The sequence below is a fragment of the Calypte anna genome, chromosome 1 (assembly GCF_003957555.1).
Source record: "Calypte anna isolate BGI_N300 chromosome 1, bCalAnn1_v1.p, whole genome shotgun sequence".
NCBI lineage: Eukaryota > Metazoa > Chordata > Aves > Apodiformes > Trochilidae > Calypte > Calypte anna.
This window is the reverse complement of record NC_044244.1, coordinates 37,803,187-37,829,318: the sequence shown is the minus strand read 5'-3', so window position 1 is coordinate 37,829,318 and position 26,132 is coordinate 37,803,187. Positions and strand designations below refer to the sequence as shown.

General features: G+C 48.8%; 1 protein-coding gene and 1 long non-coding RNA gene across 2 annotated transcripts; one reads left to right on the top strand and one right to left on the bottom strand.

Moving 5' to 3' along the window:
- The first annotated feature begins 2,403 nt into the window (after nt 1-2,403).
- Nucleotides 2,404-7,030, top strand: CDKN1B (cyclin dependent kinase inhibitor 1B). Its single transcript, XM_008504455.2, has 3 exons — nt 2,404-3,625; nt 4,216-4,346; nt 5,628-7,030. The coding sequence occupies exons 1-2, from the start codon at nt 3,151-3,153 to the stop codon at nt 4,335-4,337; spliced, it is 597 nt and encodes a 198-aa protein (XP_008502677.1). The 5' UTR covers nt 2,404-3,150; the 3' UTR covers nt 4,338-4,346; nt 5,628-7,030.
- LOC115598011 lies at nt 6,470-8,439 on the bottom strand. Its single transcript, XR_003987319.1, has 2 exons — nt 8,065-8,439; nt 6,470-7,235 (listed from the first exon to the last, which is right to left on the bottom strand). It is a non-coding gene; the product is annotated as an uncharacterized LOC115598011 (long non-coding RNA).
- Nucleotides 8,440-26,132: the final 17,693 nt, after the last annotated feature.

The window sequence follows — 26,132 nt, the reverse complement described above, 5'->3', positions numbered from 1 at the left end:
GCAATTTTTTTTCAATACACATTTTTCTCCTTAATTTTACCCACTTCCCTGACCATTTGTCCCTGTGCGACCTCATCGTTTTCCACCGCGCGGCTTATGGGCTGCGCTGCCCGCGGAAAGGCGCGGAGCTGCCGTGGCTGCGGAGGGAGACAGACACCCCCTGCCCCCTCCCAGGCCCTCGGAGATCAAAGTGGGGGGGTGATGGAGAAGGAATAGAAAGGTTAAGACAAGGCGCAGACCACTCCTTTTTCGTTTTCTCGTTTGCTTCCAGCAGTGGCTTAAATTATGCGCGGCACACCCCCCACCCCCCGCCCCTTTGGCTTCAATTATTCGGTTTCAATATACTTGTACAGCATCCAGGGGCTTAGTCCCAGGCCCTTGTGCTACAGGAGGTATAAACAGAACAACAACAACAAAAAAGAAAGTTCTTGTCCTGCAGTAAAGTCTTTATTCTTTTGCAAAGGCTGCAGATAAATCAGTGCTTTCACACCGCAGTCTCGTGTTCCTGGTTGTTTACCTGTGGGGCACTCAGTCTTTTCCAATATTTTGACCCCATTTTTAATTTTTTTTTCGTGGTCTGTGTTTCTGCTCTGGTACAATGTCCTAATCCTATCGACAAGGGGTTTGCATTTCTTTTGTGGACTCAAGAGCCAAGCAGTGACTCCTAGGGAGCAGAGGCTGGGAACTCCTCATCTAAAGAGTTACCAGCAGGCAGGACCCCATCTGTAGGATGAAGCCTGGATATCTTCAGAGAGCCCTTGGATGTATTTTGCAGATCATTTTCTTAGCCTAACACGACTCTCTTGTGCAGAACAACAAAACAAGCCAAGTGTCTTACACCTGACAGAGAAAGTGAAGTTTGAAATGGCACTTCCTTGCTGGTGGCTATGGAAGTCAAAGACAGGAAAAGCTGGAGAAACAAAGATGAAATCCTGCAAATAAAGCAGATGAATAGGTCTCGCTTTGCCAGATGACACAGTTCTATCATGGACTTGCAGTTTCAAAAAAACTCTCAGCTCCTGCAGACAGGAGAATGTCAGCTTTAATTTTCTGCAAGTGAATTGCTAGAGCTTGTGGTTGCTGAGAGGAGTTGGAAAACAGCTTCTGAGTGCTAAAAACCCACCAAAGAAATGAAAATATCATGCCCAATATTTTATTTCAACCTTGTGGTTTTTTTCATTCATATTCTTCTTTTTTATTGTTTTGCCTGAACACATCTTTTTTTGAACTTGTGTCTGATGACACTGAGATTACTTGGATGAGTGGTGTGAGCAGAATCTGCAAGTTACTACCTTGGGGCTGATGAAGACAGGCAGGCTGCTGTGGCATGGGTTTGAGTGCTGTGCAATAGTTTTGGCCCCTCTTCAGCTCATGCAGAGTTATCAGTTCACAAGTGCAACTGCAGTGAAGGTTTCAGTGGCCCATCTAAACTGTAGACCCCAAACCAGAGTGGGTCTATGTATGTAGAGTGTATGTAAGTACAGCACAGAGTGTAAGTTCCATGTCTTCAAGGCCAAATCTGTTGACTCTTCTTAGCCAGTTAAACTGATTTGTGTTGGCTCCTGCCTTGTTAAAGTAGTTTGTCACTGCTGCAGTCCCCCCAGAAGCAAAATTTGGAGAGAGTTGCTCTGCTTGCAAAGGAAGCCTGGCCAGATGGGTTGGTGTGAAGAGCCTCCAGCCCTTCACAGATTCAGGCCCTCAATCTGGACACCTAGAAAAATCAAATCCTTCAACACTTGAGAGCACCCACTGTGTTTTGCAAGGCATTGAGGGAGCTGCACTGCTTAGTGAGGAAAGATGGCTGTGGAAGGGGTTGGAGAAAAGGAGGGTAGAGAGGAGGATACTGGTGCTCTTACCTCCACCATACCTGCTGAAGCTGTTTGAAGAAGTAGCTTAGAAAATCTTTAGCCATGACTCTTGGCTCATCTAATCTTCCAAGCACACAAACAGGACAAACCCAAATGCTTTTGATTTTTTTCTCTTTCTTGCTAAGATCTGAAATCCCTGCAGAGGTTTTTTTGTTGGTTTGTTGGTTTTCTGTATTTTTTGTTTGTTTGTTTTTTTACTGTCATTCCTTCACCTAGTCCTTTCTTTGCTAAGAAGGCAGCAAAAAGTGACCCTACCTTCCCTCCCTTAGGAGCCACCAGCCCACTCTGCAGCCAGTGGGGTCAGGGTGCCGGTCTGCTCTAGGGGTGGGGTGGGGGCGCCTCCCTCAGCTTGCCCCCAGTCCCGAACCTTGAAGAGGCTGCAGTACCCAAACCCAAACGGCAAACACGAGAGCGGTGGGAGCCTCCTGTCACAGGAACGCCTCAAAACGTAACCAGCCGCCACCATTACTCAGGCAGTTCGGGCCAGCGACGAGATGGGGTGGGTTTTGTTTTGTTTTGTTTATTTGGGGGGGTGGTGGGCAGAAATCCCGCCCGGCCAAGGCTTTGCGGAGCGAGGTGGCGAGCACAGCGCCTTCTCAACCCTCACGCCTCTGTCGCCCTCGCTCCCCCTCCGTTCCTCGCGGCTCGGCTCGAAGGGGATGCAGCGCAGCGCAACCCAGCCCAGCCCGGCCCGGGCCACCTTTAAAACCGGCGGCGGCGACGAGGTAGGGCCGGGCCGACGGGGCGGTGCCCGCCGCTGTAACCAATGGTTCGGCCGGGCTGTTTAAATAGACTCGTCCTGTCAATCACTTTCTTCTTCGTCAGCCTCAGTTCAATCGCCATCTTGTGGCTCGTCTCCCCTTGTTTTTTTTCCGTCTCGCTTTTACTACGCGGCGGCGGTACGAGCGGCGGGGGCATTACCACCAACACTGGTACCATCAGCACCGGCAGGACCGGCGGGGCAGCGCGGAGCCGGGGCCGCGGAGGGCAGCGCCGCTTCCCCCGCGCACCGCTCCTCCACCCGCCCGGGGCTCCCCGGCGGCGGCAGCGGCGGCTCTCGGGGCTCATCCTCGGGCCGGCGCTTATGCGAGGGAGCCTCCTCGCCCCTTCTCCGAGGGCGAGCGAGGCCGGAGAGCGGGATATCGCGGAGAGGAGGCGCCGAGGAGAGCCGCCGAGCGCCGAGAAATAAAAAGGCGGAGAGGAGGAGGAGGAGGCAGCGGCTGGTGGGGGGGAGAGCAGCGAGCAAAACAACCGCCACCAGAAGAAAGAGGGGTGGGGGGAGATGTCAAACGTCCGTATTTCTAATGGGAGCCCTACCTTGGAGCGCATGGAAGCCAGGCAGTCGGACTACCCGAAGCCGTCAGCTTGTAGGAACCTCTTCGGGCCGGTGAATCACGAAGAATTAAACAGGGACTTGAAGAAGCACCTCCAGGAGATGGAGGAGGCTTGCCAAAGGAAATGGAATTTCGATTTCCAGAATCATAAGCCGCTGGAAGGCAGGTACGAGTGGCAAGCCGTGGAGAAGGGGAGCTCGCCCGACTTCTACTTCAGACCCCCCAGGCTACTGAAAGCTGTCTGCAAGTCCGCTGGCCGCCAGAGCTTGGATGTAAACGGGAATTGCCAAACGGTGGTTTTTGTCGGTTCTCAGGGAATCTCAGAGGACACTCACTGTGTAGATCAAAAGACTGATGTTTCTGAAAAGCAGACGGACTTTGCAGAGCAGTGCACTGGGCAGAGGAAAAGACCTGCCACCGATGGTAAAGTACCCTTTCAGCGGCAGCGCTTTTCTCCGCCAGCCCTCTCGGTGCCAGCGACGGGGCTCCCGGCCCCTCCGCCCGTGCCACGCGTGGCCTGACCGCTGCGGGCTGTGCCCCGCTGGGCATCGGCTCGGTGTACCCCTTCCCTGCTGCCTCTTTTCGCCTGAAGGCGCTCTTCGCGGTCCTGGGGGGGTGGTGGGGGTAGTGTTGTCCCATCTTAAACGGGAGCCGGTAGACGATTTGCAAGGAAAACCCTTAGACGCCCGATCAGCCCCCTCCCCCCCATAGCCTCGTCGCCCCTCTGCGGGGACCCGGCCTCCTGTCCAGGTGAAAGGAGATTGGTAATGTTCACGGGAAGGAAAAGAGGGACAGGGATTTCAGCCGAAAAGAGCAAACTTGTATATCTTGCCTAAAGAGAAGGCCGTCTCCCCTCCCCCTGTTTGCTTTCACGTAGCCGGTACCTGACATGGAGATCCGGGGATAATGCCCCCCTCCCCGGTCCCATCTATCCCCCCCGGATGCCGAGGAAACATCTGGCAGTACCATGTTGTAATATCACACCCCCCTCGTTTTTAATTCTCCCCTCCTAGATTCCTCTCCTAAAAATAAAAGAGCCAACACAACAGAAGAAGAGGTTTCAGAAGACTCCCCCAGTGCCAGTTCAGTGGAGCAAACGCCCAAGAAATCAAGCCCAAGAAGACATCAAACGTAAACCGTTTAGGTAGGTTCCCTTTAGGGTCTGGCATTAGGATGCAAATAAGGGAAAAGTGACGGTGAACGAGTGGGTATTCTGCTTCTGTAAGGGGGGGGAGGGGGCTTCGGGCCCCTCTAGGCTCTCTGCGGGGTCGCATCTCCGAGGAAGGGTGGCTTTGCCCCAGCGCTCGGGTATGGGTGTGTTGGAGGTGGGAAGGGCAGGGCTTGAAAAGAACAGAACAAGGAGCGAACTGCGGCGCTGGGCTCCGCAGTGTCGTGGGCCAGGGGCTGGGGCGGTGGCGACCCCGGCCTCGGTGGGACCCCGCCTTCCCTCCCTCCCTCCCACCTCCGGGACCAGGATCGGGCCCGAGGGCAGGGAGGGCCCATTCCTAGGGACCGTGCGGGTGGGGGGACGGAGTTTCAAACGCAGCTGGTGCGTTATGTCATATGACGAGGGGTTTTGGGGGGCTTCCCATGTGTGTACCCTCCTCCCCGCCCGTTCCCCTGTTCGATGCTTTTTCACCGATAATGTCAGCGTCGCCGTCGCACGTCGCGGCGAGCTGCCACCTCGGGAAAAAGAAGTCAAAAGTTGGGTATAAGGGGGGAATCCGGGCTTTTTTTTTTTTTCTTTTCTTTTCTTTTTTTATCTGAGGTAGGCGGGGTTATTTGGATGTTGTTTTTTGGGGGGGTGGCTTTTTTATTTTTTATTCGGTTGTTTTGGTTTGGTTTTGGACTCTGGCAAAGGGAAAGATCGGGTTAATGGGAGCTGGAGCTCCCTTCTCCCCCCCCTCCCGCCCCCCCTTCGCTTCTTGTTGTTGTTTTGTTTTAAGGCGAGGGCTGGGGCGGAGGGAGTTGGTAAATTGCGCCGAGGTTAGGAGCGAGGTTTACAAACACGATTTGCGATTGTGCAGAAAGAGATTAAGCTGAAAGCAGAAGTTGCAACAAATTAGTCCCGCTGGGGTGAGCCGTGGAGGAGCACGTCAGCATGCGTGGCTATGCAAATACCGCTACTACTGACCGCTTGTTTGGGGGGGGGAGGCAGGCAAGGGGGGGGTGGGGGTGTAGCGGGGCGAGCCCCAGGCCAGGGAGGAGGAGGAGGAGGGATCCTGCCTCCTTCCTTCTCCCCACCAAGGGGCCGGGGGGCGGCGGGCGGGGGGGCAGGACAGGGCCCCACCCGGGCAGGGCCTGCCCGCCCCGGGGATACCGTGTCGGTTTGAACCGGTTGCGCGGTGGATCGCGTTTCTTTTCGACGTTTTCTAATCGGTTTTTGCTTCCCTGTCTCTCCTTCTTCTTCCTCCCCCCATTGCAGAGCGGAGGATGTGCGCGGCCTCGTTCATCGGGTGCGGCGGGGGGGTGGGGGGGAAAGGGGGCGATGAAGCGAGGAAGATGTAAAGTTGTAGTGGAAACGAGAATACATATCGCCGATCTCCGTGGGATGGGAGATACTGTACAAGCACTGAAAACAAAACAAAACAACACAACGGCAGCAAAACAAAAAATAACAACAACAACAAACCGCGCAAACAATAACACTAAAATTTTAGGCTCTCTTAAAAGACCTGCCTCTAAAAGCATTGGATGTAGCATTGTGCAATTAGGTGTTTCCTTATTTGCTTCATTGTACTACCTGTGTATATAGTTTTTACCTTATGTAGCACATAAACTTTGTCGGGAGGGGGAGGGAGTGGAAGAGGGTGACCGATCAGAACTTGCTTTCAAGATGTAGCAAGCAAAGAAATGTATGAAGAGAAGCAGTGTAGGTTTTTTATTACTTAAAGATGTATTGTCCCTTTGAGTGGGTCTGCTGTGTTTTTGTCCCCCCACCTTTTTTTTTTTTTTTTTTTTAATGCAAAAAAAATCTTTTTAAAATGCACCATCGTGGTAGCCCTGCTCAGAGCAGGTTATTACAGGCTGCTTGTGAAATTTCTTCCAACTGCATTAAACTGAAGAGATGGGAGCTGTGATTAATCCGTTACGTAGTAGCAAAACTTGTGTCATTCCCCCCCCTCTTCAAGTCCGTATTGGAAATATGAGTACCTCTTAAAGTCATGTAAAATCATCCTGTAGTTCCATTGCCTGGTTTCCTGATATGGGGTTGTTTGCTTGTTTGGTTTTGTGGGGTTTTGGGTTTTTTTATTTTTTTTAAATTTTTTTCGGTTTTGAGTTTTGGTTTCTGATTTTTAAAAAAAATTTTTTTTAAACTAATCTGCAGGGCTTTTGCTCTGAATCTCGATTATTGTTGTTTTCTGATTTGACCCACTTCCCAAAATGTTTGTGTGTGAGGGAAAAGGGATACTACATCTTTAAACAGTATTTCTACATTGCCTGTGTACCTGTATGTAAAAATAAAAAAAAAAAAGTTTGAAGTGTACCTGTGTACATAACTCTGTAAAGACACTGAGAAATTATACTAACTTATTTATGTTTAAAAGATTTTTTTTTTAATCTAGAAGACAATATTTTTCCCCATAAAGCCAAAGTGGCATGTTTTTCTGCATTTGTAAATGCTCTACTTGGTAGACTTTTTAGGATTTTTTTTGTTGGTTTTCTTTTTTTTTATGTTTTTTTTTTCCTGATAATTAATATGGCTGTGCTTAAAGGATTGCAGACTGAGCCAATTTAATATTTTTTTTGTAATGTGTGGGAAAAAAAAAAATCCAGATTGATATTGTTTCACATCAAGCAATCAATAAAGAAAACTGCCATATATAAGAAATATGTCCTTTATTAGTGTGTGTTTCAACCTCCCTCAGCCTGGCACAGGAGGAAATAAGAATCCTTGAAGAAATACAGCAAGTTTCCTTTGGGTATCTCTTCCTGTCTCCAGTGCAGGTGAAAGTAAGGAATGCAGCTCGCTCTCTTCACCCTTGGTGCCACGGTATTGTTTCTTCTCCGTGATAATCGAGAGTGATATGCCCTATTAATGCAAAAGAGTGGAATTTCCTCTGTCACCGTATTTTTTTTTTAAGGTGTGTTTTTTTTGTTGTTGTTTTTTGTTTTATTTGGATTTTTTTTTTTTTTTACAAAAACACGTAGCTTGAGTATTCCTTGCACTTGGTCGTTTGACTCGTTTTCGCTTAAAACTCAAACCCAAATTGTCACCTTACTGGACCGGGCCGGTGTTAGATTCTTGATTAGAGAGCTACTAAATCTCGGGCTTCCCCCCACACCCCCCAAGGTGCTGCTCAGGGAAGGTTGGGGTAATTTTTCTCTCCCATCCGACGGCTTAGCACGGAACCCCGGTGTTATCTTCTCCCAGCACTGCGTTTATTGCTAACAAAGATGGCGCCTCGCACACCCCTGTCCCAGCAGATGCTGGTGCAGGCACCAGCGCGGCAGCGGCCCCTCCCCCAGCCCCAACCCCGCCATCGGGGTCCCGGGAGGAACCGCACCGCATACGCCTTATCCCTCCCCCGGCCCCGCGGAGCAGCGCGGTGGCCAGGAGCCCGTCGGGGATGCGCGGGGGCCGCGCACCCCCGGAGAGACGTGATGGGGGAGAGAGCGGGAGGAGTTGGGGGGGGAACGCGGATCCCCAATGGTGCCCAGAGCCGGGAATAGGGAGGGACAGGGATGCCCGGCTCTACCACCGCCCTGCCGAGCCGGCAAGGTACGGGCGTGTCTGCTTCCCGGGGGGATGCGGAGGAGAAGCGTTTCCAACCCTACGACTCGAGAGAAAGAAATGAATACGTAAATACAGGGGCGGAGGTGGTACTGGTGGGGAACACTCAACCCTGTTCGAGCCTCACCCAGCTCTTGCTCGGGTTTTCCCCCGCTCCTCCTCCCCGGTGCAACGCGATCCTGTTGTTTATCCCGGCCGTGCCTGGGTTCGCCCTCCTTCCGAAACCTCCGCGAAAACACGGGGTTGTGCTGACCTTGCGCTAAGGAGGGACAAGAAAAGGGGGGGCAACACCCCCACACACCCTCTCTCGATCTCGGCCCCTGAGGAGTGGGAGAGATGGCACCCCGGGTTTTTCCCGGGGGCAAGGAGAGGGAACGGGCACGACCAATGTTGGGGTGGACGCTTCCTCCTCCGGCTGCAAAGGATCGCTGAACACCCTGCCCTCCGCCCCCCCTTCCTCCCACAGTTTGACTCCAGGCCGCCCTATTCGGGGGGAGGAGTGGGGCGGTGCGGGTGTTGCAGGAGGTGTATGCAATTCAGGCCGGTAAACGTGGAAAACTGTCTCGATTAAAAAAAAAAAAAAAAAAAAGAAAAAAGTTGTGTGTTTTGTTTCTTTTTTTTTTCCTCCAGTACGAACAAAGTGATCACGATGGAAAATAAACAGCGGCGCCTCCCAGAGCCGGCCTATCCCCGCGGCCGATGCAGGCGAAACCTCCCCTTCTGCTGCCGCGGCCAGGGGTGGGGGGACGTGGGAAGGCAGCAGGGGGGGCAAGGTCAGTGCCGGCCATGAAGGGGGTGTCGAGGGCGGCGGCTGGGGTCCAAGCCTGTTGCTCCATCACGTAGGGTTTGGATGTGCCATTTGTGCACACCTACCCACACCCTGCCCCTTCGCCCCGCCGTGACCGAAGTTATTTTTAATATTAGGTTTTTTAGACGGCCCACCTCGCTCTGCTGGCGACTGCCCCCAGGCAGCTTTCACCTGGGGCCGCACCCGCCGCCATCACACAACCCTCGGGGAGCGGCGCCGGCCGGCCGCACCCCACCCCGCACCCCTCCTCCCCCTTTCCCGGGTAATCCCCGGAGGGATGTACGGAGCCCACAGCAAGGGAAGGGGGGCACACTTAAACCCTCCCCCCACCCGCTTCTCGGGAGCGATAGGTGGGGGGAGCAGGGGGTTGCGATATCACCCTCCCCGCCCCGAGGTCGGGGCTTGTTGTTGCGCCAGGGCCTGGCGTTGGCGGAACCCAGCGAGCCTCCGCGGGAGGAAGCGGGCCGCCGCACCGCGGCCGCGGGAGAGATTTAAGGTGGCGCGGGACCAGGGCCGGGCTTCCCGCCTGAGCGGCGGGATGCGTTTTTTAAATGTTATTTCCCCTCCCCGCCCCCTTTTTTTTTTTTTTTTTTTTTCCTTCTTCTTCTTCTTCTTCCTCCTCCTCCTCCTCCTCTTCCTCGTCGCAGCGATTCCTCCTCGGGAGGCTGAAGGCAACCTTGCTTCGCCGCTTCCCTCCGCCCGGCGCTGCTCCCCGGGACCCGACGGGGAAGGAAGGAAAGGAAAGGGGGAGGGGAGGCAGGGGGCGGGGCTCGCTTGGGCCCCTCCCCGACTGATGCAATAGGTGCGGCCGCCCCCCGGGAGCGCCTGCGCGCCGGCGCGGAGCCTCCCGCAGCCCCGCGCACGTACGCGGAGATACGCGGGCGCTTGCACGTGCGCGCCCCTACCCCCCGCACCCGTTTCCCTCCTCTACGATTACCACTACCATCACCTCCACCGCTATCACCACCACCATTATCACCACCACCCCTCCCCTACCCGCAGCCTCCTCCCCCCTTCCCGGCCGCGGGAATCGGCGCGTCCTGTCCGTCGGCGCGCAGCTCCCGCTGGCATTCGCGCGCGGGCATCCCGCACAGCGGGGAGCGGGGGAAGGTTCCTCCCCCTGCCTCCCCCCCGGGTGTTAGGGGCCGGGACACGTTCCCACCTCAGTGTGGGGCAGAGGCGGTCAGGGGGTGCCCGGTGCATGGAGATTGAAGAGGCGGTTACGGGGTCTTTGTCCCCGGTGTCCCCGTGTGCCACGCTGGCAGCGGGGTGGGGGACACGCTGTGGCCCATCCCTGGGGACAGGCCGGGGAACCCGTGTCGGTGCGGTCCCCGGCGGCTGTAGGTGTCGGGGGTGGGGGGCAGCCGGGCAAACCCCCCGGCGTCCGCCTTTGGCTTTGCTGCTGTCACCAATTTTCCATATCTACATCTGTTTCCCTCTCGCCCGAAGCCGGTTCGGGAGCTCGGCTTTCCGCGCCAGGCAGGAGGGCACGGGGGGACGTTCGGGGACACAGAGGGCACAGGCTGGGCTGTGCACAGCGTGCGAGGCCTACCGCAGAAAGGGTTTGCTTTCTTGAGATGTGTTCCCGTGCCAGAGAAGAAGGATATGACCAACCAGCTGCTTAGCAGGAACATTTTGGACGTGGATCTGACCATTTTTATTTTATTTTTTTTTTCACTAGAGACGTTTGGCTGGAAGAGAAAGTACTAACAGTGCGTCCTTAAAGTCGGTATTAACACCCACAGGTCTTCGGGTGGAGAAGGAGCCTACTCTTCCTCAAATGGGAAAATTAACTGAAGTTTTCCGACATTCATACCCATCTGTATGTCTGAGTAGCTTCAGCTGAAAAAACCTGAAGGAACACTGAATTTAATTTGCAAAAGAAAACATTCCACTTCAGAAATGTCAACATGTTTTGTTTCAACATCTTCCTATGGTATTTTGATATTTTTAACTTTTCATTTTTAAGGTGTCTTTTTATTTTTTTGGTTTATTTATAAAGTAATCTGCTATTCTCTTGTTTGTTACTTTTTGTTTAGTACCCACCGAAAGAAAATATTCACAGTACAATGGCTATAATAAAATGTTTAATCTGCAGTAAAATAATTAGATTATATTGTATGAATTGTTTTGCTCTTTCTCCAAATGAGATCTCTTCTGCTTTGATTTTACTGGAAAAACCTTAAAGACATTCTGAGTTTTTTTTAATATTGATTTTTTTTTCCCCACCTCTAGTGTTTCGTTTGCTTACTGAGCTGAAAAAGCCATTTTTCACAGTGGGAGGGTTGTATCTGCACTTGTGGTTTGCCATGTTTCACCTTGGCTCAGCTACCTCCTCCGTTCAGGAAGCTTGTGTGCCTTTCCTCTTGCCCACATCAATCACTGCAAGGCTCAAAATTAGGCAAAAAATAGAGATGAATGTGCTTTTCTTCTCTCTCTCTTTTTTTTCCCCCCCTTCTTTTTCCAGTAAAAAAATGTTCCAATTAACTTTGCTTTTTAAGCAGACTTACATAAAAGACAGACTAATATATCTTTTTCCCATAACAGAATTAATATTAATTAAAAATAATATTATAATATATAATGATAATATAAAAAGTGCAGCTGACAAAAACCAAACCAGCATAAGACCATCCACTGTTCTTCTGCAACTGCCTGAGGAAAACAAACCAAACCTGACAGCAGCTACAAACCCCCCCCAAAAAGAGGCTGCTGGCACTGCAAAACGAGCACTAAGAACTGGCAGGTGAAGGAGCCTGGCTCACTTAGAGCTTTGCTCCCAATCCTCTCTCCAGGCCTGGGCATCTCCTGGGGAGGTGAAAGCAAGAGGAAAAGGCCTCTCTCTATCGACGTGGATGAAAAGATACTGCTGAGATGCAAACCAACTGCTCCCAGATCTCCTGTGCCGGTCAGGGGCTTGTGACTTGCTACTTCCAGCCCCAAGCTGCTGCTGCAGCAGGTAAAGTGTCCCACAGCCTCACAGGGTTCAGATAGTTCAGCTCCTGCGTTAGAGAAGAAGTGTGGAAGCATGGTAGGTTCAGAGGAACTCACCAGAGTGAAATCCAGATTTTGCAGGGCACCTGCAGCTTCTCTTAGGCCTATTCTGCAGCCAAGGTACCATCTAACTTAGACTTGCCTTCTTTCACAAGGAGCCAACTTGTTTATGGAGGTGTGTCTCAAACTGAGATATACTTCATTTAAACAGATACAACTGGTTTGCCTTTGTTTTGTTGTTTTTTGTTTTTCTTCCCCTCTTGCCCTAAAACCAGGGCTGCAACTCTGCATCCATGGGGTGTGGTTGCCCAGTGCTTTGTTCCTACAGGTTCCCTGCTGCTCCTGCACTCTGCTGTCACTGGGGAGCAAGGTTTGGGGTAACCCCCTTGGACACTTGCTGTGCCTGACTGTGTGCACCCTCCCTGTCATAATAAACCTTGCTAATCCCCTCAGGTTCTCTGCAGGCATAGGGTACAAGCAGCTTGTTTGCTATTGGGGTGCTAGAGGATCCGTGCAGGAGCAGGGCTTCACCTCCCAGGGCTCTGGGGGACTTCTCCAGCCAGCACAGGTGGTGCTGCCACAACTGGTGACACCAGTACTGGTGCCACCGCAGCGGAAGACACGAGTTCCTGGGCTGGCTCAGCCAAGCTGACCTGAGTGGGTGCTGGTGGCAGGCTGGGCAGGCAGGGGGTGCCCCACTGCTCCTCGGCAGCTCGGCACCTGCCAGCCAGCTCTGGCTGGAAGCATGGAGTAACACACCTTGTGGTTTAGCGTTCCCTATCCGCAAGACAGGCTGTGCCAGTTCAAGCTTTTATACCTGGCCATCCTACTGTGCCTTCAGCTGTTTGGAGGAGCCAGCAGGCAGGAACATTAGTTTCGTTCCAATTTTATCCTTGGCTTCGCATCTGAGACTTCAAGCAAAGATTCCAGTCGTGGGCAGACGCCCCATTTTGTGTGCTCCAGACGCTACTCCCACAAAGACCCAGCAGCCCTTTACAGGGAGGCCAAAAAAACAACCGTTGCCTGATAAAGCCTTTCTGTCATGACTGGTTTTACCCAAATTGAAACCAGTGCAGAAAGGGCTCCCTATTCCCCTACTACCCAGACAGGCTGGGCGAGCTCTGCAAGCAGACACCTGTGCCCTGGTAAACACAATCACAGCTGTGGTCCTCACTTTCCTTGGGGAGGGAAACTGGAGGTCCGTGACTGACCATACCATAAATTATTCCTGCCAGATGGGAAACCTCGAGTTGATGCTGTAAGCTTGGTAACCTGGCAGACCACAATTTTTATTTTATTTTTAAAAAATTATTATTTAATTAGTGTTTTTCTGGAGCGAAGTGATAAATTGTTACCATCTGAGTTGCCGGCTTCCTGCTGTATTTATTTAATCCTGGTTGGGAACCAGGGATCGGGAGGGAAGGCACATGCACATGCAGACACATATGGATAGATATTTATTTATATTTATTAGCAGAAGAGAGACCTCTACTGGCTCTGCTCGAGGAGCCACCGCCCTACCCCGGCCACACTGCCCGCCACAGCCCAGGTCTGCTGCTGGTGGGATTTCTCCCTGTCTTACACACCTACATTGGAAATTTCCTCCTGACTCACGGGCTTTTGCCAAGGAAAGATAGAAAGTAATCTTTCACGCTTTCCCTTCTTTAAAAAAAAAAATCCTGGGAGTCACTCGGTGGCAACTGCACACAAATGGATTTGTGGCAGTACTCGCTGTAGTTAGTACTGTAGGTTGTTTCCCTTTAGAGGTGATGAACTTTGGACACTGAGGCATGGGAGAGAATTAGAGGCTTACTAGGTCTGGAGGGCAAGGCAGAAGGGTGTTTTCATCCACTCCATTGATTTCAGTTATCTTTTATTTTATTTCTGTTCTTCCTCCCAGCTGGCTGTGTAGTACTCCATAAGGATGGCTTCAGAAACCATCTCACTTGGGTCACTGCTCTCTAGCCTATTGCCTCTGCTGTCAGGCAAGAATCCTACCTGGGCCATACCTGAGGTCAGTAATCCTTGGACACTTGTCTTTCTGGGTTAATATATACATTTTTTTCTTTTTTCCAGCAAAGCTGTCTTTATCTGTACATAAGTAAAACAAAAGAGGCCTTGGTGCTTGCAAGCAGGTGGAGCTGGGTGAGCCATGGTTGTTTGCGAAGTGCAAGGGCTCTATGTCCTGAGCTGCCAGTCTGGCTGAAAGCAATGGAAACAGTAGTTTCAGCTGAGCCTTTACTTCTCAATCTCTGACTTAGGCATCTCCTTCCTTCTTATCCAGCTTACTCATTCCTGCCCCTCACTTTCCTGGTGAAGTTACATGAGGAACTGGGGGTGGATCTGGCAGAGATTTCCCACCTTGCCTTCTTTTTTGTTGGTTTGTTCATTGTTTCTTTTTTTTGTGTGTGTTTTTTTTTTTTTTTTGGTGTGTGTGTTTTGTGGTAGTTTTTTGTTGTTTGTTTGCTTTTTTAAACTGGGTCCATTTCTGTTCTGGTTCATCACGTGGCTGCTCTAACAACCCAAGCAGCACAGTGGGTGGGAATGAGCAAGCTGGCAGTGCTACCATGAAATTGCAGTCTGTGAGCTGGTAGTGTCTTCCTTCTGCTTTGCAGTAAAGCAAAACTAAAGCCTTGTTTGGGACAGCTGCAGTCTGGCCCAGAGTGATGAGGCTTGCTAAAAAAATGGTGCTGGCAGTCTCTGGTACTGCATCCCAGGACTCTGCTTCCACATGTGAGAAGCTTCTGTGGTCACTTCTGTCCCATAGCCAGGTCCATGCCTTGCTTGTGAACCCCACAGACTTCTGACTGTCTGTCTCCAGCTGTTGCCTTAGTCTGTAGTTTGTGCATGGTATGGGATCATGGTAAAGGGGAGAGGGCATGGCAACCAGGCACCTGCTTAGAGCCTCCTGAGGTGATGGACCTGTGAGAAGGTACAAGCTCTGTCACCTGGTGGACAACCTTTCCCCCTGGCTGTCTTTGGACAACTTGGTGTAGTAGGTGCTCTCACTGTACTTTTCCCAACAGATCTCTTTTTAGAAAAAGGACCTCTTTCTTTCAAGGCACTGGAAGAAAAAATTGCTCCATGACCACCTTTTATGCCCTTCCACCCTCCCCATTTCTTCCCCTTTCACCAGTCACTGTGTGATGAAAGCACCCACTATTTTGGAGACATCAACAACCTCTTATTCCTGAGGGGTCAAAAGTTTCCTTTCACTCTTCAGTGTCCTGGGTACTGCATTCTTGGCATGCCTGGGTCCTGCTGTCCTTGTGAGCTGTGCCATCTTCCAAAGCAGAATGAAAGATTCACTCTGTATTGCCCAGAATTCTTTTGGGCAGGAGCTGGGACATGAAGTTCCTTGTTCTTAGCTGAATGTCCCAGATGCTAAGTACAGACACACCATTTTTTTTTTCTTTCTTTCCTTTTTTCCACCCTTCCTCTTTCTCTCCAGTTCTTTGAGGTCCCAGTGGGAACAGAAGCTTGACAGACCTGATCAGTTCAGGTCCTAGGAGGTGGAAGTCTCCAAGACCAGTTAAGCTCACAGTCACAGGTTAAGCCCTCTGCTATGCTCATTAAAATCTAACCTAAAAGCTTGCTGCACATCACTTCGTCCTGATGCCATTTTCTGCCCTGTCCTATGTGTTGCTCTCACCTTAAAGTGTGGCTCTGGTCTGAAAGCAGAGCTCCTGCTTTTCAGACAGAATCTCAAAATGTTTGGGGTTGGAGAAGACCTTTAAAGGTCATCTAGTGCAATCCCCCTTCCCTGAACAGGGACATCTTTCACTAGGTCAGGTTGCTCAGAGCCCCCTCAAACCTGACCTTAAATATTTCCAGGGATGGGGCATCTGCAACTTTTCTGGGCAACCTGTTCCTAGTGTTTTACCTACTTCATTGTAAACATTTTCAGACTGAGGCAAACTTGTAAGCTTGTCTGTCCAGGAGACAGAGGGTTTTTCATGGCTCAACCCAAGACCAAGTGGCAGATATTAAACCAAGACTTAGGTCCTTTTGCTCTCCCTTTCAGGTATACTTCCAGGTGCTGATTGCTATTGCAAACATTCAGAAGCACCTTCAAAATAAAATGCCAAAGTGAAACGAGCTACTGAACACGCAGACTTTCCCTGGGCAAAAGGATAGGAGCAAGCAAGCAAACCACATGTGACAGATGACAGGCATGTTGCTGAATGCAATTCTGGAAGCTGCTCAGATGCTGTGGTCAGGTGGGTGGTATTACAAATCTATCTGGGCTGGAAAAGATAAATATTTTTCTAGTAAATGAAACATCTGGTAGAGAAAGCACTGTCACATAATAAGCTGAAGTTTGGGGAAATGCTTTTTGAGGTGAAGCTGTAGGCTTGTGGTGCTTTATAAATGCCCCGTCACTTCAGAGTTAAGAAGGACAAGATGTGCTGGTGGCAGCTCTACTGAGCCAGGAAACAGGCACATGAAAGACAGAACTCCTCTCCTTTAAAGACTACAAACTGGGAACTACTACCACAGCCACCTGCTTTTCACTGAATAGCCAGGTACTTCTGAGTGTATTTTTTGCCCAGTCTCTGTATGTCCTGCATGGCCTTCACATGAAGCCCTGAATGAGCCCTTGGCCCACTGAGAACATGATCAAAGTACCTTGAAGTGGGTCTGTGAACCTCTGTGATGATGAGAATCTTCATTAGGGTATTTATTTGCAGAACACAGGTCCTGAATAACCATATGGGAGTGTGGTTCCTGGTTTGTGTACACTGTTAAGAGAGGGTCAGAGAGTACAAGGGAGAGAGATGGTGGGACTATATGAATTTGAAGTCTTTGATTAAATAATATATTTTTTTATGGTCAACGAACAGGCAGGGCAGTTGCAAAAAGTGTGAAATGTAAACGTGGTTTTTTTTTTTTTCATTTTGCATTACTTTTGAAGTCTGGTAAACGTAGACATTTCTCTTATATAACAACATCTTTTTCAGTCATGTAAGACAATTCATGGCATGGTGGAGTTTTTCCAAGCTGCCACAGTGTCTTTTTGTCTGGAGACAGGTAATTTATTGTCACAACTGACCTTTCAGAAACACACGATGGGCAACCCAGAGTGGCAGTCTCAAAAGACCAACAGAAACTGAGGACTCCTGGATTATGCTGAAGAATCTGACCAGAGCTTTCTGCTCTTTTATACCAGCTTCAAAGAATTACCACATTTCTTGGGTCAGATTATAAGCAAAAAAGCAGCTTTTACATTTCCATTAGTATCCCAGCAGAATCTGAATGCCTGTGATTGTACAGGGATGTACAGAACTGACAGATGGCCATCAGTATTTTCTGTGGGAGTCTCAGTGGAGGTAGAACACACACCACTTTTTAATCTACATTGAAGTGGAGAAATGGCAAATGGGCTTTTTCGAAGAAAGTGTAAAGATTTTTCCTCCTTTCAGAAAACTTACAAACAACCTGCCCTCCTCCTTCCCTCAAATTTGGGCTGCTTATCTCTGCAATCTGGGCTAGGCCCTCTCCAAAGACTTGGAGGAGGTCTGGCCAAGGCTGGGGAGGCCACTGATTCTCCACTTCTCTGCAATTTGTTTTCTTTGAAGAGCAGCTGTTGCCTTTGAAGTGAACTTTTCAGTGCGGATGAGCATCAACAGATAGGGTGAGATTTTGGCTGCAGATGGGCAGCAGCAGCAGCAAATTCCCTTCACAGAGGGGACTTTGCTGGCAGAAGGCTTGCTGGATGGTGGTTCAGCTGCTCCACCAGCCACTTCTTGCTGAAAATACACAACAAGTGGGGATGAAGCAAAGGCATAACAGAGCTGCTCTGTGTTAACCTCCTCCTGGCCTGAAGTCCTTGGGAAGGGTCAACCTTGCTGCCTTGCCTGGCATTGACCCTTCATACTTTTTGCTACCCTTCTGAGCTGGTCTGGAGCTCAGGTTTACCTTTAGGCAGAGTTTCAAGTCCAGGCTTATCTGCCCCTAGCAAAGGATGGGGAGGCACATTGCATAGGTTTTGTCTGTGTTAGACTGGGTTTATTAGGCAGCATCGAGTCATTCTAGAGAAGCACTGAGATGTACAAATGTTCAGATGTCTTTGTATTACTCTTCTGCCACTTTTTGTTCCCAGACTTTTCTTTTCTCATCCAGTAAGTAGTTTTATTTGCTGCAATATATCCTTATTTTCTCTACACTTTTCTTTCAGCCTGCAACTGACCTCTGAATCCAAACCCACCTTTACTGGCATTGGTTCTGGTGTGCCCTGTGCCCAAGTGTCTGCCTCTGGCTGGAAGGGAGGTGTCACCACCACTGCAAGTAAATCTACCAGAGACTGCAAGCCAGCACCTGACTTGTCATTTGAGGTGCCTAAATTCCATCTATCTGTCCTTAAAACTTTGGGTCATCTGTCACCTCTATCTGAAGCTGCCTCAAGTTCATCAGGATGTGTGCTACATGTGATGGTGCTAAGGTGTCAAGGTCTGCTCAGAAGTACTGAGCGTGGCTGATCCTGCTGTAGGCATCCCTCTGTATCCCTCCTGGGATATCCCTACCTGCACCAGGTAGGCCTGTTATCTGAACCCAGCTGTCAGAGGCTCAGAGGCTGCTGCCACTGCTGCCCTCCTCCTTACAGAGAAGATGTAAGGCTGGCTACCTGCCTTCAAGAGGATGTCTTTCTACAGGACTAAATGCTGAGGCAGGCAGGGTGACCCTTCTCATTGGGATTTTTCTTTTGCTGAGGTCAGGCAGCTTCTTCCTCCCTGTATTTGGGCTTTGCATCTGCCACTGCAGGCGTCTACTTCCCCTTATGAATTACCATGGGAGTCTAGGTACTTGGTTCAGACATTGCAAATGCTACTGGGGGGTCAAAGAATGAGAATTTGAGCACTCAGACAGGGGAAGTGTCGCTCTGTTATTTCGTTTGGTAGACAAATATATTACTGAAAACATGGCTTTAAAGTATAAGCTTTCAGGGAGGTTTGGGTATGGGTGTTTGTGGCTGTATATTGTACCCTTGCCTGTGTCTGACAGCCCAAGTGCCATCTGGAACCTGCTTGGTGTCTTTACTGATTTTTGGCTTTTCTTTGTACAGGGCAATTACTAAAACAGAATTGTTCATGGATGGTGGCTGTGTTCTTATGCAGCATTTCACAAGCACTGGAATAACAGAGAACAAAGCTGTCTTCATCACCAATCAAATCTGTCTTGAGTAAGCACACCATTGCTGAATAAAATATATGTGTATTGTTTTCAAACAGCTGTAATCCCTCATGTCTCTTGACATGACTCTGTAACTCTTGTTATTGTTAGGCATGTATGTTAAGAGAAGAAAAGGTCCATTTAATCTAAAAACATATTAACCAGTTTTCCTGCTTGCACAAATCTGAACCAGGTACTACAGGGAATAAACTCAAAGTCATTAACATATGATTGCTGTTTGATGGCCAGAATGAAGCAGTTCTATACTCACTCCTTACCTGCAGATACTGCAAAGCCAGTTGCTACTGGTGGAGATCTTTAATTAATATATTAAAAAGTCATTGCAAATTGTGCAAAATTGTACATGAATTCTTTGCTGATAGCAGCTGTCTGCAATCTCTATGTGCAGTGGGCTACTGGATGTGTGGGTGAGCTGGTGGGAATGAGGAAAGGACCTGAAGTCCTCTCATGTTGGTGACAAAGATTGTGTGTTAGGGCCCTCCCTGATGATGCCTAATGATGCTGATCCCATCCCTGGTGCTGCAGCCCAGACGACTGTCACTGCCTGCTCTACTTTTCTTCTCTTTCTCCTGCTCCTGTTCTTCCACCCAGCATCCAGAGTTACTGAGGACAAGTGACAATGGAGCCTGTCAGACTACAGGATGAAACAGGTGGCTGTGAAGGTGGCCCAGATGCTGGAGCTTAGGCTTTAAGTCTCCTCTTTGGCATAGCAGTGAGCTCCTGTGTCACTCACCATGGTCCCTGTGGAAAGTTGTTTCCCTCCCCACCTCTGAATGGGAGATAGGATTACTAAAATAAAAGCAATTTCCTGAAGGAGGTGATGATTTAGTTTCATTCTGAATATTTCCAGCAGTATTATCGAACAGGCTTTGGGACATGTGATGAGAACCAAGAAGGATCATATTCAGACCTCCACAGATTGTTCCAGGCTCAGCTTGGGTGGGAGAGTGAGATTATGCATGGCAGACTTTGCTCATGACTGTCTTCTTTGAGAATGAGTGAGGGAGAGCAGAGGCAAAGGACAAAGAAAAAATCTTCAGCTGTTGCATTTTGTGGGGTGGACTGTTGCAGGAGATTGTTGATTGTTTGTTGAAAAGCCTCACTAGCTGTGTTTGCTTTGGATACCACAAGTCACTGGGTCATGATGGGGACTGTGAGTCACATTCCTCCTCACAGTGGAAAACACAGATTCATCAACGAGGTGCTGTGCTCCTTGCTCAGGCACATGGGTGGGCAAATGGGAAAGGGGTTTTCCCTTGGGAAAATGGGAAGGTGGCACAAGGTAGGAAGTGAGGAGGCCTTCTCTTCCAAAGAATGCAGGAAAGTGTTTCTGAAGTGCATTTTGCTCTTTAGCCATCCATTCTTGCTTCTCAGGAGAGCTTTCCTGGAGCCTCAAAGTGGCACGTTAAAGTTCATGACTTCTTGTGTTCCTGTGTTGCTGTGGATACAGGGCTGTTTTCTGCCTCTTGCCTAAGTTTTTCCTCCATGTCACAGTACCTTAAATGCATTTTTAGGGTAGCTTGAAGCACTGAAGTCCTACCTTCTGCAGTCTCAGCGGTGGTTTACAGCAGACTGGTGGCAACGACATTATCCGCCCAGGTGATGGTTTCACTCAGTGTATAGAGGAGCAATGCCTTTGTCAGTCAGAGATGTTGCAGCTCCCCTTCCGTGGCTTCCACAGAAGAGCTCTCAGTAGAAGAGAAGAAAATGCCAATAGCTGTCGGGGGCACTGGAGGGCTGGCACACAGGCCAGCATGGACCTATACTAGTACTGATTTTGGCCCTAAATGCACAGAGCACACAAACTACTTTTGTCTCTCAGTTTTCCTTGGACCATTCCAGATTTAACCCTTTGTTTTCTTCCAGCTGGAATCATAGAATCAGAATCATAGAATCATAGAATCATAAAATTGGCTGGGTTGGAAGGGAACTCTGAGATCATCAAGTCCAACCCTTGATCCACTACCCCTGCGGTTACCAGACCATGGCACTGAGTGCCACATTCAGTCTCTTTTTAAATATCTCCAGGGATGGAGAATCCACTACTTCCCTAGGCAGCCCATTACAATGTCTGTTCACCCTCTCTGTAAAGAAATTCTTTCTAATATCCAACCTAAACCTCTCCTGGCACAACTTGAGACTGTGCCCTCTTTTCTTGTTGAAAGTCGTCTGGGAAAAGAGACCAACCCCCACATGGCTCCGGCCTCCTTTCAGGGAGTTGTAGAGAGTGATGAGGTCTCCTCTGAGCCTCCTCTTCTCCAGGCTGAACAGCCCCAGCTCCCTCAGCCTCTCCTCATAGGATCTGTGCTCAAGTCCCTTCACCAGCCTGGTTGCCCTCCTTTGGACCCACTCCAGGACCTCAATATCCTTCTTGAACTGAGGGGCCCAGAACTGGACACAGTACTCGAGGTGTGGCCTCACCAGCGCTGAGTACAGGGGCAGAATCACTTCCTTGGACCTGCTGGCCACGCTGTTCCAGATACAGGCCAGGATGCCATTGGCCTTCTTGGCTACCTGGGCACACTGCTGGCTCATGTTCAGCTTCCTGTCAATCCAGACTCCAAGGTCCCTTTCTGTCTGGCTGCTCTCCAGCCACTCTGTCCCCAGCCTGGGGCTCCACATGGGGCTTTTGTGGCCAAAGTGCAGGACCCGGCACTTGGCCGTGTTAAACCTCATCCCACTGGAATCAGCCCAACTCTCCAGTCTGTCCAGGTCCCTCTGCAGAGCCCTCTTGCCTTCCAGCTGATCCACACTTCCCCCCAGCTTAGTGTCATCTGCAAATTTGCTGATGATGGACTCAATCCCCTCATCTAAATCATCAATAAAGATATTGAACAGAACTGGGCCCAACACTGATCCCTGGGGGACACCACTAGTGACCGGCTGCCAACTGGATACAGCCCCGTTCAGCACCACTCTCTGGGCCCGGCCCTCCAGCCAGTTCCTAACCCAGCACAGGGTGCTCCTGTCCAAGCTGTGAGCTGACAGGTTTTTCAGGAGGATGCTGTGGGAGACGGTGTCAAAGGCCTTGCTGAAGTCCAGGTAGACCACATCCACAGCCTTCCCCTCATCCACCAGGCGGGTCCCCTGATCATAAAAGGAGATCAGGTTGGTCAGACAGGACCTGCCCTTCCTAAGCCCGTGCTGGCTGGGTCTGATCCCTTGCCCATCCTGCAGGTGCTGTGTGATTGCACTGAGGATGATCTGTTCCATGACCCTGCCAGGCACTGAGGTCAGGCTGACGGGCCTGTACTCTCCCGGGTCCTCCTTCCGGTCCTTTTTGTGGATTGGCGTGACATTCGCCAACTTCCAGTCATCTCAGTCATCTGGGATGTCCCCAGTGAGCCAGGACTGTTGGTAGATGATAGAGAGAGGCTTGGCGAGCTCTTCTGCCAGCTCCCTCATAGATCTGTGATAGCTCCAGATGTGAGCCTGGGTAAACACTGCCACTGGGCATGGCTAGCAAGGGAGAAGGACCTCTTCGTTAGGTGGTGATAAGCCACTAACTCCTTCCTGTACATCAGGGGCAAGAAATTCGTTCCTTGCTGATGGACAAATAAGTCTTTTGAGCACCTTTGGTCATGCCTTAGTGTTACTCGGTAAATGATGGAATAATAATAACATGGTTACAGGCCATCTGAAATAAAGTTGTGGGCTCTACCTGTCCCCATGGGCTGCAGGCTGCTGTCTCCTGTGAAAGAGCGTGGGGATAGTAAGGAGGCTGTGTGTGGTAAGAGAATAGGTGTATTTAAGGAAATGGGGTTTAAATGAGAATTTAATTACTTGTTTTTGGCCTCGTATCTGAGCAAGAATAACATGAAAACCTGAAATTAAGCACTTGTTGCATTCCAATACAGGGAAGAATGCCTCCAGTATTTGAAAATAATTCGAAGATAAATAGAATTAATACTTAACATGTAAAAGAGGCAGCTAATGTTTTGACAGACAAGCCTTCTCCTCAGAGCCAAGAACATGCATTACCTAAAGCAGGAAAATCCTCATTTGTACTGAAGGTTGCCAGGAGTCATAATTAAAGAACAAAATTAGTCTAGGTAAGGATGGAATGAAGAGTAAAAAGATTGTTGCTTCTTAGATAACCATGCAGGCGTTGCAGAAGGAACACACACAGTTTCAATGATTTATTTTTTTCTTAATCTGTCTCCATGTCCATCAAAACATTCCCTGCAGGCTTCCTTATACTGAAAATAAAAATAAAACTAGTAATGCCCCACTGAGCAAGTTGTTCTACAATAGGTAGAAATAAGCCTGCTTGCTCTCTGTCATTGTAGAATCTCTAATATCTAATTAGGGATGAGGTGTTTTTTGGCTATTTTAGTGAGTCCATCACTGGGACATTATTAAAGTTTTTTTCCTCCCCTTTGCCACCCACTTGCACAAAGTACAAGGGTTCATACTAACTAGGATAAAAATACCCCTCTGTCACATTGGATGGAAACTTCCTAAGCAGTTCAAAACCTCCTGGGAGGACGAAGGGAAGGGCAGATAAACAGAGACATACGGGTCCACCCTTATGCTGCGTGGTTGCATAAGCCTCATTTTTGCAAGAAACTAGCCTGAAATTTTGCAGAGGATTGGACCCATTTGTAGGAGATTTGTTAATCTGATATTATTGCTGCAGCAGTCTGGCAGAGGTTACCCAGATATTCCCAAAAGGCAGAGAAGAGCAGATAACAGTGGTGCCATAACATGAGAAATGGTTGACTGGAACATAAAAACTGAGGTATTTATCTGCTGGAGAACAGATCTTACTTGGATATATAAAACACACAGCCTTCTCCCTCTTATGCACCCTTTGTAGCAGCAAATGTGTAAATCTTCCAGAAATGAATCCAGCAACTCACTTTAATTCAAGAGAAGGTAAAATGCCCAAATTTTCTCTGCTTGGAGCATCTGCAGGAATGCCACTAAGGGGTTTTGGCTTCTAGTTCTAGATAGAAAATTGCAGAAGTCCTCTCAGTTTTTCTTTTTTGAGGTTGGACCAAGAATACATTCTGCAGTCATAAACTGTGGCAGATTAATAGAAAGATTTTCTCTATAAAATATCTTCTCCTAGAGGCAGATTTAAACTATATAGTCCACCATTTCAAAGGCTAAGGTCACTGCCTAACATGTCAGTCCACAGGAGTATCATAACACATATATTACCTAATCAATAGCACATGTTTTCCTCCTTTCTTTACTAATTCATGGATTATTAAAGTAGAGAGCTTGTCTTGTATTGTTCCAATCAAGCTGGATGGAGGGGACCTGTCAGAAGGAGGAATAAGCAAAAACCAGAAATAATCAGTAGAACGTTAGTGTTTAACACGCTCACATCAATTCTTTTTTGTGCAGTGTCCAGCAAGTGCACAGGGGCATCAGATGTACTTCTAGTTGTGCTTCATGCCTTATTAATTATTTAGAAGAAAGAATTGACGTAGTACAGGAAGATATTCCTTCTTTTTTTTTTTTTTCTCTACTTCATCTTAGATTTCTAGCATGGTTTCCTGTCAATGTATTTCTCACAAAACCATCTCATTATTCTTTATCTCCTCTCTTCCTCTTGAAGATTCTGATTAGACCTTTATTCTAATTTTGAATGTGATTAGGATCAGAAGATGAGATGGCAAGTGATTTCTATCAGTTGATGGGATATTTTGTGCTCTTACCATGATGCTTTTGTATAAATTAGGTATTTAATTGTCAAGCTAATGTAAGTCTGCACCTGGCTTAGTTCTCAGTGGCTTTTGTTCCTATCTACTTACTAAAGTATAGGTATCTATTTACTGAACTACAGGTATTTTGGTCTGTCCTGTTTTTTCCAGTTGTGAAACTCAGTGGTCACTTGTAAAGATAGTCCCACCAAATTATCAGATATGCTTATTTGAACAGGGGCTTACCAGTGCGACTTGGCTTTATTTCTGTTTGAGTGCAATAAATGCCCAGATCAGCGTAAGCAGTATTTCATGATGTTGCTACCTGATCACATCACAGGAAAACACATTTCTAGAAGTGCATAGGAGAGAGAATCAATCACAAGCTTGTTTTCATTCTGTATTTCTTAACTGTTGCAGGCCAGGCTTTTGCCACCTCTATGGTTAATGTTCTTAAATCAGAAGAAGTGAAAGGGAAACCAAATTCCCCAAAGTGAACGATTTCTTGGTTTGTATTATGTGAAGGATCTTCTGAACTCCCTGGCTGATATGTCAGCACCTAAGGCAGTTTCATAGCACCTAAGGCAGCCAGAGAGGCATCAGGGCAAATTTCCCTGGGGGAAATTTGGAGCGATCCCTCTGGAAGGAAAACTTCTCCCTGGTAGGTTTTGCTCTCAGTGGAAGTGAGACTCAAGAAATCATTTCTCATTCCAGAGGGACGTGTAACTTTTTGATTTAAGAAATCATCCCATTCCTTTTGTATTCTTCTAGCAATTTGCTGACCACTGTGAATGGAAGATGCTCTGTCCTGTGCTTGACAAAAACAGAGGCTCAACATCTGAGTAGGTGGGAGGTTAGTGTGCTGGGAGGCATTGCTGCTGCAGCAAAGGCTGATTGGCAGCAAATCACTTTTTTGTGAGCTACAAGGTTTTGGAGAGCCTAGAGAGAGCTTGGTAAGAAAGTCACAGCATAGTTTTTCCATCATTTCCATCTATACCCTGATTCAAATAAGGCTTCTCATGTCCTTTCTGTCAGGGTCCAGACCACGAAGCACACAGGATGATTTCAAACCCTAAACAGTCTCCTCTTAAGAGTGAGGTTTCTGGGAAGCTTATAACGTGGCTGATGTGGACAAAATCACACCAGAAGGTCTAGTTTTACTGCACAAATGCCATAGTCCTTTTCCTGTGTGTGTAGCCATTATAGCCTCAAAGATCTCTTCTCATATGTCTAGTCTGTAACAGGGGCAAAATGTCATTTTCTCCTAGCCTTGTGCTGAGAAGCAACTGAACCACTTTGCTGAAGATTTCCTAAAAACCACTTAGCCTGGAGCAGGCAGAATGCATGGAAAAAGTCCAGCCCAAACAGCTGAAATATGGCAAAGTTGAACATAAACTGAAACACATTCTTCTCATGGAAAAGTGTTGGGTGACCTCTGCTAGGCAGAGTTCCCCCCTCCACCTAGCTGAGGCACACAGGCAAAGTGTGCAGCTTACCATACATACTCATCAGCTTGGGTGTGTGTACTCTGAGCAGCAAATTTTATGT

Excerpts from the sequence above, each read along its gene's own strand:
- CDKN1B (XM_008504455.2), top strand. The coding sequence starts at position 3,151 with ATGTCAAACGTCCGTATTTCTAATGGGAGCCCTACCTTGGAGCGCATG. Across the intron at positions 3,626-4,215 it reads GAAAAGACCTGCCACCGATG|ATTCCTCTCCTAAAAATAAA; the intron begins GTAAAGTACCCT and ends CTCCCCTCCTAG.